The sequence below is a fragment of the Cydia strobilella genome, chromosome Z (assembly GCF_947568885.1).
Source record: "Cydia strobilella chromosome Z, ilCydStro3.1, whole genome shotgun sequence".
NCBI classification, from domain to species: Eukaryota; Metazoa; Arthropoda; class Insecta; order Lepidoptera; family Tortricidae; genus Cydia; species Cydia strobilella.
Window position 1 is genome coordinate 19509497 of NC_086068.1, and position 13043 is coordinate 19522539.

At 36.7% G+C, this 13043-nt stretch overlaps 1 protein-coding gene across 1 annotated transcript; it reads left to right on the forward strand.

Annotated features, from left to right (window-relative positions):
* Positions 1–2581: 2581 nt before the first annotated feature.
* LOC134754003 (peroxiredoxin-6) lies at positions 2582–12117 on the forward strand. The gene is made up of 5 exons (XM_063690047.1): positions 2582–2883; positions 7999–8174; positions 8770–8971; positions 10976–11048; positions 11846–12117. The coding sequence occupies exons 1-5, from the start codon at positions 2801–2803 to the stop codon at positions 11978–11980; spliced, it is 669 nt and encodes a 222-aa protein (XP_063546117.1). The 5' UTR covers positions 2582–2800; the 3' UTR covers positions 11981–12117.
* Positions 12118–13043: the final 926 nt, after the last annotated feature.

Here is a 13043-nt window from a genome sequence, read left to right on the forward strand (position 1 = left end):
GGAGGGGTATGCTGAAACATTTTTTTGTATGAAAAAAAAAAAACATATTTTTTTTCCAAAAACCTATCGTGTGTGGTATCATACGAAAGGGCTTTTTGAGGCGATTCTAAAATTATACCACATCATTACATTTTAGCCACTTTTTTGTAAATTAAAACAAATAGTATTTTCAAAACACACCAAGTTTGGGGTCAAGTTAAAGGGTTAAGTAGAACTGTGTCACTTTGTATTGAAAAAAAAAAACTAAATAATTTTTTTATTGCTTTTTTGGGGTTACATATGAGGATATCACGTATCATTTGTACAAAAAAAATCAGCCATATCGTATCTGGAGGAGCCCAAGCTTGGTATGTTTTGAAAATTCTTTTTCTTTCAATTTAAGAAAAAACCGACCAAGTGCGAATCGGAATCGGGCGCCGAGGGTTCCGTACATTACACAATTTAAACAATGTATTTTTATGTGAAACGTGAGTGAAAGGTAAATTGCGGTTTACGATTTATAACGTATTAAAAAAAAACTACTAACTAGATCTCGTTCAAACCAGTTCTCGGTAAAAGTTGGCAAGGTAATGTACATCATATATTTTTTCAGTTTTATCATTCTCTTATTTTAGAAGTTAGAGGGGGGGTTACACATTTTACCACTTTGGAAGTGTCTCTCGGTCTCGCGCAAACTATTCAGTTTAGAAAAAAATATATGAGAAACCTCAATATCATTTTTGAAGACCTATCCATAGATACCACACACGTATGGGTTTGATGAAAAAAAAAAATTTTTGGGTTTCAGTTCTAAGTATGGGGAACCCCTAAAAATTTTTTTTTCCTATTTTTGAGTGAAAATCTTAATGCGGTTCACAGAATACATCTACTTACCAAGTTTCAACAGTTCTTATAGTTTCGGAAAGAAGTGGCTGTGACATACGGACGGACGACAGACAGACAGACATGACGATCCCGTTTTTTGCCATTTGGCTACGGAACCCTAAAAATGGCTAAAATGCAATGATGTGGTATATTTTCAGAATCGCTTCAAAAAGCCCTTTCGTATGATAGATGAGAAGTATACGATAGGTTTAAAAAAAAAGTTTTTTTTTTATACAAAAAAGGTTTCAGCACTCCCCTCCTAAGGGAATTTTTTTTAGGAACTGCGGGTCAAAATTTTTGTTTTGACTAGTATATACGTGTACCAAACGGCTAACCTGTACATCGATTTGCGGTTTTTTTATGCGAACAGCTTACACTATTTTTTTCACCACCTTGAACCTTTTGTAGACTAGACTATTGTCCCAAAATATTGGGCGACGACCGGTCGTCTGGCCTAGGAGGTAGTGACCCTGCCTGTGAAGCCGATGGTCCTGGGTTCGATGATATGATATGATGAGCACAGATATTTGTTCCTGAGTCATGGGTGTTTTCTATTTGTATTTAAGTATTTATATATTATTTATATCGTTGTCTGAGTACCCATAACACAAGCCTCCTTGGGCTTACCGTGGGACTTAGTCAATCTGTGTAAGAATGTCCTATAATATTGATTTAATATTTATTATTATTTATTTATTTATTGGGTTTCATATTTATTCCGATCAGAATTAGGAGCTCTTCAATTTATACCTATTTTTATCAAAATCTGACACATAAATAAAAAAACGGACCATCAATAAAACTGTATAATTACATCAAAGTAAGAAATATCAGATGTCACATGTTTCTTTATTATGATAATTTTATCTAACCTGAGGCTTTCTTTTTTTCTATTCAACGGAGCCGGAGAGCGGCAAATTTGTTTTTCAAGACGCTTGCTCGAAAAGATCTTATTTCATGCAGGTGTACTGAAGGGAAAAGGCCTATATTGTTCCCGCGGGAGTTATAGCTTTCTTTTTTAATTAGGTATGTCACTAATTCATACGAACCAAGTCAGTTATAAGTAAAATACTTTGTTTAAAATCAAGGTATAAGGGAGTTTTACTTTTAAAATACTCACGACTATAATTTAATATTTTTGTTTATCATATTTAAAAATATTTAATTGGATTAATTTAACAGCCGTTATCTTGTATGTTTTTATACAACAATGTTTTCTTGTATGTCCATGTTATGTTATGTTTTTTTACTATTCTGTAACTCGAAATGTTAATTAGATTGCAGGTTGTAGAAGGATATTGAATTTAGTTACTAAAAACGCGAGCGGCGTGAGGCCGGCGAGGAGCGCAAATAACGTGCGCGTCGGTGTGCGTGCACCACACACACTGGGATAGTCCCTCGGTACGCGGTACCGCCCCCGTCAGCGCGACGACGATATTCTCTTTCAAATCTCAAAATTGAGTTTGGTCTCGGCTCCTGTTGGCTCTTAAGCCCTCGCTTTTTTACAGACGGTCATACCGGACTGCGAAACGTGTGGTCCGAGGCATCGTATGGAACTAAGAGTAAAGAACGCAGCTATAAGTGAGAGCGAGAAAGAGATATTTGAACTGGACTAAGGTGGCGGTCCAGTACGCCCGTCTGTTAGTGTTTTCAGAAAATAAAAATGCTGGCAATAAGTTGGCTTGACTTGCGTCATAATGACACATGGCACTGAAGGAAACTACAGAAGAATAAAGAATAATAACTTTGAATATGCTCTGAATTCCATTCAATTTAAACAAATGAATAGTGCACTGCATGGTTTAAATACTTTAAGGTTTTACATGTCACATTTTTTGTGTTTGTCCCTGAAATAAATATTAGGTGTTTGTTAAAAGAAAGAACGTAGACATTTTACCAACTGTTTTCGTGTCAAAGCCTAAGCCGGCTCATCAAAATGTTTTTAGGGGATATTTTTCCTAATTTTACAGCCAAAACTACAGAAGGAGAAATTAGTTTTCATGATTGGCTAGGAGATTCGTAAGTATTTTATTTATACATAGTATTTACAGTCTTCAGCAGGTAGCTAAGAGGACGGTTGGCCTAAAGCAAAAGGGGTGCAAAAAAAGACTGCGGCACACTCGCTTCGCTCGCTCGGCTTCGCACTCTGTTTGATCGCGATCATCGCGGTCAACCTAACACACTCCTCGCTTCGCTCGTCGTCGCACCTATCTTGTCTCTGTTACTTAAATTTACTGTTCCAACAAATGAATGATTGATTGATTTTAATTTGTCAAGTAGTGGTTTCAACTTGCGGGTCAAATATCTCGGCCATTTTTGATTTTAGAGAAAAGTTTTTCCTACAAAACATGCTTATTATTATTATTATTATATTATATTATATTGTTTAATACACTAGCAGCTGAAAGCTGATGCGTGTATATCACTGCACTTGTTTTTTTTTTTACTATTAGGTCTATTAGTGTTCATTTTGTTAGTTGTTTTAAGTGTTTGTCAAGTCTGTTTTTAAAGGTGTTCACTGAAGGAGCACATATCACTGCTTCTGGTAATTTATTCCACTCGCGTATGACGCGGTTTGATAGAAAGTGCTTCCTAGGATTGCTTGTGCTGGGAACTCGAATAATCTTTAAGCTGTGGCCTCTTAGACGATTATTCTCGCTCATAACAAACAGGTCCTTTAGTTCAGGTAAGTCATAATGATCGTGTATGATCTTGAATGTTTCAATGAGGTCACCACGCTGTCTTCTTCGCTCCAGGGTTGTCAAGCCAAGATTGGCAAGCCTTTGGTTATATGGCTTATTACGTAATCCATATACCATCTTAGTTGACCTGCGTTGCACCTTTTCAAGTAAAGTTATATCCTTCTGAAAGTATGGACTCCAAATTTGGTAAGCATATTCCAGAAGAGGCCTTATGTACGTCTTATATAGTTTTAGAAACAGTGCTTTATCAATTGTCTTGAAGGTCTTCCGTATAAGGTATACTAGTGAGTTGGCTCTTTTTGTTATTTCCAGAATGTGCTTATCCCACTTCAGGTTGCTTGTTATAGTGACTCCAAGGTCTCTTTGTTATTTTAGCGTATTCTCTACGATAACACAATAAAAAATAGGTGTCATAATAACATCACTGTCGGCACCCCCTTTGCTTTAGTCCAACCGAGTTGACTCTTATTCCCTTTATGGTTGGAGAGCCGGCAGTAAAGTTTCGAACCAATGTGATACCGCGATGAGATGCACAATGGTTTCCCATAAAAGTGATGCTAAGTCCGAATTTGATAGTCTGCCACTGCGGAACTTGCCGAAAGTACAAAAAAGATAGCCACTTCCGGTGCGAAAAAGGGGGGGTCATTTAACCCATCTGATACTGCAATAATAGCTATGGCATCAGTTAGAAATATACTGGTAGATACAGAAAAGCGAAATCTGCCAGTATGATTCCTGCCGGAAGTGCTTGGCATACGCTCTCAAAGGTGACCATCGGGACCCCTAAATTAACCCATCTGATACCAGCATGAAACCCATTCCAGTCGGTAGATATGAACCTTCTCTTCAGGAATATATAAGTCTGCCAGAGCGTTTTCTGCCGAAACACCTTGACATACGAGATTTTGTGGCGCAACATCCGTGGTACCCGTATTTTGGAATTGTACAGATTACAGACATTTTAATTATTGCAGGCTTATGATTTATTACCTAATGCTTATATTTGTATATTTTTATGTCATTAATATCATATATTTCATTAATTTAATACCTGCTTACGGCTTTGTACTTCTTTGTTTGCCTTATAAAGGTGCTAACAAATTAGCTACCGATATCTTTAAAGTTGATAGTACTCGGCTGAAAGTATGAAACATTATAGGTTTTATGATGTTATTTTGAGAAAATTGGATAACAAATTTGCTTTGTAAAAAAGCTCTGTTAATGAGATAATTAAATGAGACATCATTGAACAGATTCTAAAACCTCTTTTAAATATAAAACGTAACTGGCCACTTCACGTTGATAAATCAAATGACACGTTGACAATTACATTTAAGACAAACAAGCAGTTAAATACATGATGATTATTTTTTAGATAGAGTTATAGTTTATTTATTTTGTTCTGTAAGTAAAATAAAAATTATGAGAAATTTACTTAATTTCTATTAAAAGTTAATTGTTCTAGTGTAAAGTAACATCTTGTAAAATTTATGTAGCTAATTTGTTAGCACCTTATATATAAATAATAAAATAATTTCAAATTACAATATCCTTTATTTACCAAAATGAACAAAATTATTATTATTACATACTTATTGTAAACGGGTGTGAAAAGACAGGATTTTCAACGTCAAGGACGATTTTTACCAATAATCCAAATATGAACATTTTACATCATTTTTAGGGTTCCGTACCCAAAGGGTAAAAACGGGACCCTATTACTAAGACTCCGCTGTCCGTCTGTTCGTCCGTCTGTCCGTCTGTCCGTCCGTCTGTCCGTCCAGGCTGTATCTCATGAACCGTGATAGCTAGACAGTTGAAATTTTCACAGATGATGTATTTCTGTTGTTATTTATAAATATTGGGAGTATTATGGGTACTAGGCGAGGATATACATACATACTTATATAGATAAATATATACTTAAATACATAGATAACAACCATGACTCAGGAATAAATATATGTTTTCATCACACAATTATATGCCCTTATCGGAATTCGAACCCAAGACCATCGGCTTTGCAGGCAGTAAGTAGGCCAGACCGGTCGTCAATAGATTAGTTATCTCAATTTGTAGTGTTATAAAACAACACCCTGAATGTTAAACCACGTCATTTTTGCATCAACTTCAAGAAATGTAGGGGAGAGGTGGGCATGACGGGATACTTAATGTTTCAAGTCCAATAAAACTGAAAATGCTATTCTTTTTAAGTTTTTGTTATTTTTATTTTTGGTAATCAGTCTTTCATAATCAACACTTACTAGGAACTCTCTAGTTTATAATTAAATTAAAAATAAATTAAAATGGCCAAAAGTGCCTACTCTCGGAACCCTGAACCCCTACGGGACAAGATAAGAATGATTCATAGAAATATTATATTTAGGCCTAAACAAAACTTCAATTTTTGGCTATTGGGTCCATCGTCTGATAACTTCTCACGAACTGTTTTACTTTTATTACAGAAAATGTGTTTACAGCTAACATGTACCCCATCTTCCCTTTATAACAGCATCCACCGCTTTTTTCTTGGCCTCTAACCACTCTCCTCTATTTGACTTTCTTTTATACTTTTTCACCGTTCTAAAAGAGACGAATAAATAAATTCAAATCCGCGATTCTTCATCAGTTTATCACTTTAAAACTACGGCCGTCAAGATGTACCCCATCTTGCCTCATGTGCCTAATGAAATTCGAAAGTAAAAAAAAAAAACGTACTTGAAACCAAACAAGTCCTTAGCTGTTGGCGTGATTGCTGGGCCATAGGAATAAATTAACAGTATATATGTGCTGGTGATAATAAGGAAACAAACGCAAACCAAATAAAACACAAAAACCGGCCAAGTGTCGAACAAGAGTCGAACTCGCGCACGTAAGGTTCCGTACCATAATACCATTACGCAAAAAACGGCAAAAAAGTCATGTTTGTTGTATGGGCACCCCACTTAAATATTTATTTTATTATGTTTTTAGAATCATGTAGAATCATTTATTCATCAATTGTGCGTTACAGGTAATGAATACAGGTGTTATAAACAATTAGTTATAGTTTGTTGTTATGGCGGCAAAAGAAATACATCATCTGTGAAAATTTCATCTGTCTAGCTATCACGGTTGATAAGATACAGGCTGGTGACAGACGGACAGACAGACAGACAGCGGAGTCTTAGTTATAGGGTCCCGTTTTTACCCTTTGGGTACGGAACCCTAGAAATAACAAGGAATATGGCAAAAACAGTTTTGTTGCAAATAAATAATTAACGACACCATTTGTCTAGCCGGTCACTGTGTTAACTGATTGCCATGATGGCGACGCATCGTCATGCACTAACGGGATTCTGATGGTTGTTCAGTCGTGTCGCCATATAAAGCCGCTACCCCGTCTTACTCGTCTTGCCCCTCTCTCCCCTACATAAGATAGTGATTAGATACAGCAAATAGGTGAAAAAACGCCTCAAGCGTAAAAGAAACCACCAAAAATCATTTTATGTCGCATTTCAAGCCTGATTTAGCTATGAATACTAATACCCCCTTATTCGTAAAGCTTTACGAGCCTTAATTAGTTAAATTATGTTTTATCCTTTTCTTACAAATACATAAGTCAAAATGACAGACAAAGAAAAACGATTCATATAGCTAATTCAATGACTATCAATCATATTAATCACATTATTAATTTATTTTAACTTAATTTATTATAAATATGTGTTATTAATAACGTAATAATATACAAATATAAGCAAAGTAATAAATTAATATGTCTGCAGTATTTGAAATGTCCGTAATATGTACAATTCCAAAATACGGGTACCACGGATGTTGGGCCACAAAATCTCGTATGTCAAGGTGTTTCGGCAGAAAACGCCCTGGCAGACTTATATATTCCTGAAGAGAAGGTTCATATCTACGGACTGGAATTGGTTTCATGCTGGTATCAAATGGGTTAATTTAGGGGTCCCGATGGTCACCTTTGAGAGCGTATGCCAAGCACTTCCGGCAGGAATCATACTGGCAGATTTCGCTTTTCTGTATCTACCAGTAAATTTCTAACTGATGCCATAGCTATTATTGCAGTATCAGATGGGTTAAATGACCCCCCCTTTTGGCACCGGAAGTGGCTATCTTTTTTGTACTTTCGGCAAGTTCCGCCGTGGCAGACTATCAAATTCGGACTTAGCATCACTTTTATGGGAAACCATTGTGCCTCTCATCGCGGTATCACGTTGGTTCGAAACTTTACTGCCGGCTCTTCTACCATTAGAATAGTGCTCAGGTCATTATGGACCTCGCCCGCTTGACTGCTTGTACCTCTGGATTTTACGCAACACTACATTGGATTTTCTCGGAAATGCTCAGTTGGTACAAGAGAAAAAAAAACAGGCTGGTAAAATTATGATAAAATGTTATTTAGTGACCCTTAATTTGTTTACAGATGGGGTATATTGTTCTCACATCCATCTGATTTCACCCCAGTGTGCACAACTGAACTTGCTCGAGTAACTAAATTATATCCTGAGTTCACGCGTCGGCATGTCAAAGTTATTGGATTGTCTTGCGACTCCATTGCATCACACCATGAATGGTGCAAGGATATTAAGTTCTATGCAGGTAACTGTAGAATATTGTTGACATTGATGCATCAAGATGGTTTGTTTACAGAGGCCTACCACAAAATGCTGAGAAAGGAAGAGTTGGTAGCCTAGCAGTAAGAGCGTGCAACTTGCAATCCGGAGGTCGCGGGGTGGTCCTACCAATGAGTTTTTCGGAACTTATGTACCAAATATCTTGATATTTATCAGTCACTTTTCAGTGAAGGAAAACATTGTGAGGAGACCGGACTAATCCCAACAAGGCCTAGTTTCCCCTCTGGGTTGGAAGGTCAGATGGCAGTCGCTTTCATAAAAACTAGTGCCTACTCCAATTCTTGGGATTAGTTGCCAAGCGGACCCCAGGCTCCCATGAGCCATGGCAAAATGCCGGGACAAAGTGAGGAAGATGATGACCGAGATTTGAATCTGGGACCATTGGCTTCATAGGCAGGGTCACTACCCACTAGGCCAGACCTTTCGTGTTTCACGGTAGACTCAGTATGTGCTAGTGGCACCCCCTATGCAGTTTTTTGGGTATTATCCCCTATAAAGTATAGCATTTTAAATTTATGGAATCATGTATTTGCCAATAATATGGAAAATGAAAATTTCAGGTTGCAGTGAGGATGAGAAGTTCCCTTATCCTATAATTGAAGACCTGGACCGGAAGCTAGCTATGCAGTTAGGTATGGTGGACAAGGATGAGCTGGATGCAGCAGGCATACCCTTGACTGCACGTGCTGTCTTCATTGTCGACCCTAACAAGAAGTTCCGGCTCTCTATCCTGTATCCTGCCACCACTGGCAGAAACTTTGAGTAAGTGTTTACTTTCAAATAAATGAGTACATTCAAGCTACTAAACTCATTTATGTCAGTATTAATCAATTACTTCACAAATAAAACAAAATATGGTGTAAAAGAGGCTGTGCCCTCCGGCTATTTTATGCTACTGGCTATGTAAACACTGTAAACCTTAAATTTAGCCAGACTATAGAAAGGGGCATATATTTAGGCAGACTATATAACTGTGGGCAAAAATATTAAAATTATATCAACACTAACACTTGTACTGTCCATGCATTACATGTAATGCACCGTCTAATCTAATCGCGTCTATGTGACGTCAGAAATGGATAGCTCTGTAAGCTTATGCATCACATATAATGCACGGAACGGACGTATCGACCCATGTCATTGTTGTAAGCGAGGGACAGTAAGTGTTAATAAATATTATAAAGTATAGATCTATGAGACAGGAAGATCAAGAATGTCTGTACATTATCATGGCCCTCCAATATTCAGCTTATTGCCTGATGCCTGATGGTGTCACTAACCCAGCAGATCTTGTTCCAACCATGTCTTGGGCTTATGTCTTTTATCGGGTTCGGTAACAGAAGTTAAGTTATTTTGAAGAAGGTCTTTACACCCATTATGTTTAACACTTAGTTAAAATAATTCAGCTTTTCAATATATGGCGCTGAATATTATAGGAACGCGATTTCATATTATTATAGAGACTGTCAGTCTTCTTGCTTTATTTGTCCATGGAAGAAGCAATCTTTCAATTTGCATAACGAATGTGACTCATTGTTGGTTTAAGTCAAAAGCATTGTAATAATAATAAAAACCGGCCAAGTGCGAGTCGGACTCGCGCACGTAGAGTTCCGTACCATTCCGCAAAAAATGGCAAAAAAATCAAGTTTGTTGTATGGGGGCCCCTTAACTTAAATATTTATTTTATTCTGTTTTTAATATTTGTTGTTATAGCGGCAACAGAAATAGATCATTTGTGAAAGTTTCAACTGTCTAGCTATCACGGTTCATGAGATACAGCCTGGTGACAGACATACTGACGGACAGTGGAGTCCTAGTATAGTTCGTAGTTTTCAAACAGTCCCCTTTCGGCTTATCCTTTGTCTATTGTTAAATGAAACCGCACGTGCTACTTACTAGCATAAAAAAATGGTATGGCCGTTTTAACCGGTTATTCAATTACCACTCTATGGAGATTGCAATAAGGTTTAAAATGAACTAATGGGAAAACATATTCCTTAGCTGTGTGGTCTTTGCGGTTACTGAGTGCCGGCAAGTCGAACGCTAAAGAACCAGTCTAAAATGTGTCATCGATATGCGTAACAAAGGCGCGTTATCGGAGAGCGCACTTACACTGGTTTTTTTAGCGTTGGACTAGCCCGCGCTCGCCACGATGCACGAACCAGGTAAGAGACAGGGTCGGATTGCGATTAAAACATTTTGATGGATTCATGACAAGTATGTATTTACATATTTAAAACAAACAATAATAACATTTTTTTACTAATCAGTTAAATAATAACATTAGATAATAATCCGTTTTACAAATAATCAAGTATTAAAATATTCCTCTCTAATGTTACAGACTAAAAACTAAAACTATATTTAACAAAATGAATACATATATGCCCTTTTTAAACAATATCGGCTTTTTTACAATATATAGGTATTACAGACAAATTTTTAATAAACTAAAATAACGTTTTTTCATACAATGTAAATAATAAACAACCAGCCAAACAGTAATGAGTTATACATACATACAATATAAATTACTAACTAAAAATATAAATAAACATGCATTGGTACAATATAAATAAAGATGTAGATATATTCAATTAATAAATAACAAAAATCACGACTACTTTTTTTAACTAGTTTCTTCATCTTCGGAATCTTCTGTCACATTCATTATGACAGAGGGGTGCCATCATAATAGGGTCCCGTTTTTTTCCCTTGGGTATGGAACCCTAAAATGGTTATTAAGTGAGGATTTATTTATTGCAGTGAGATTCTGCGTGTCCTGGACTCCTTAAAATTGACTGACAATGCCAAAGTAGCTACTCCTGTGGATTGGAAGGTGAGTACCTACTTTACTTTATATAGTCTGTCACTAGCTAGGGTCAGTGTTTTAACTTAAAATAACAGATTTTCAGTTGGTTAATACATGTATGGATCCATAATTATAGTTTCTGTGTCATTTTGCCTAAACTTATGAGCCCAAGAGCCCAGGAACATATAGGCAGTGTAACTAGCTAGGCTAAACCAATATCGTAAGGTACTAAATGTTAGGGAATTTAATACTGTGTAAGCGTACAAAACCATTATTAGTCCACCCAATGCTAGGCGAGTAGGCGCATTAGCTACACATAGCAAGCAGACTCTCAAAGACTCTCTGACAGTTTCAAGTATGTTGCCTCAGGTCAAAGATACATTGATTGCAGTATACATGTAACAGTTGAAGTACCATCTGATGGTGTATGGCGCCTCTTGTTTTGTGTTTACTGAAATGTCAGATCGCAGCGTGTGCCGAGTGCTTACCAAGTTTACCGCAAATGTATGGATGCATACAGCGCCATCGAGCTGTCCAAAGGTCGATTATGTATCATCTTATCAGTCAATGAATCTTTGCACCAGGTAAATAAATGCCTTGCATAGCTTAGTACAACCGCCGTCAGATATATTGGAGCGGCCAACGTGTTCACAAATATCTGAACAAAAATTTCTATTGTCAAGATGGTAAAGTGCACATTCATATATTTTGAGCGCCTTGGCTGCTCCTAAATAATTAATGGCGGCTTTAATAGCCTACATAAATGATTCCGCATAGCTTAGTATTAACCAACATAAGTATTCAACAAAAATGACTGTCTTCAGATGGGTGATGACTGCATGGTGCTTCCAACTGTTCCAGAAGATAAGGTGAGTGAGGTGTTTCCTAACGGAGTAACCGTGGTTGACCTGCCTTCCGGCAAGAACTATATACGCAAGACGCCGTGCCCGAAGATGTAGCCCTTTGCTAGAGCACCTCTCCTTATGACCGACTATTGTTCGTTGTGGTTTATGTTGTACTTTGTGGACATAAATTGTTTAAAATTAATGTTAAATTTTAAATAGACTTTTTATAATAAAAACGGAATATGTTGTCATTTTTCTTATTTATTTTACAGTGCGTGTAATAATATTCCCATTCCATAAAATTACAGAATGTAACTCTGTTGGAGTAAAAATAAGCAGATGGTTAACCCTTTACCAGGCAAAGGGTGATATGCCACCCACATAGTAAATCGTTTACCATAGTCAGGTTTTAGCTCCAAATCTCCCACAAAGCATTATATTGATTATTCACAACACGCTTATAAATATAATAATGTTTTTTGGCTGTCGTTTGTATTCACTTGACTAGTAATTTCGATGTTTTATGACGAAAACCGAACATTTTTACTTAATTTCAAAGAAATAATAGTAGACAGGTCGGACAATTTTTTGATGTTTTGTATATTTTGCGTGTTGTAAGATTTTCTAATCTCATATACTTTGCTAAACATTCATGCATTTTTGTGATATGACCACAATTAGGATGCGGGATGACACTATCCCATTGCCTTGTTAGAGTTAGACTATGTGGGAACTATTCTATCCATTGCCCGGTTAATTGTCATGTAATAAAATTGATATTGTGTTCAACCTATAACTAGGAAATGTGCGTAGTTTAAAAAGCTCCCTGCAGAGACTTGCCCTCTTAGGAGATTAGGAATTAAAAACCGACGGTAGTAAACGATATACTATGTGGGAGGCATATAACGCTTTGCCTGATCAAGAATATAATTACACTAAATTGAATATGCCAGTTCATTACTCAGAAAGGCAATGGGATTACTGTATCCCATTTATTTCTGGTTTACAGGAACATATCCGACTTTTGTAAATACAGTTTGTACAAGACATTCAACACGGTTTCAAATATACCTATATCTGATACCGATATATCTAACTTGTTAGAAGTACAGTCGCCATCAGATATATCGGAGCGGCCTAGATGCTCAAATATATTTGAACACGCACTCTAGCGCCT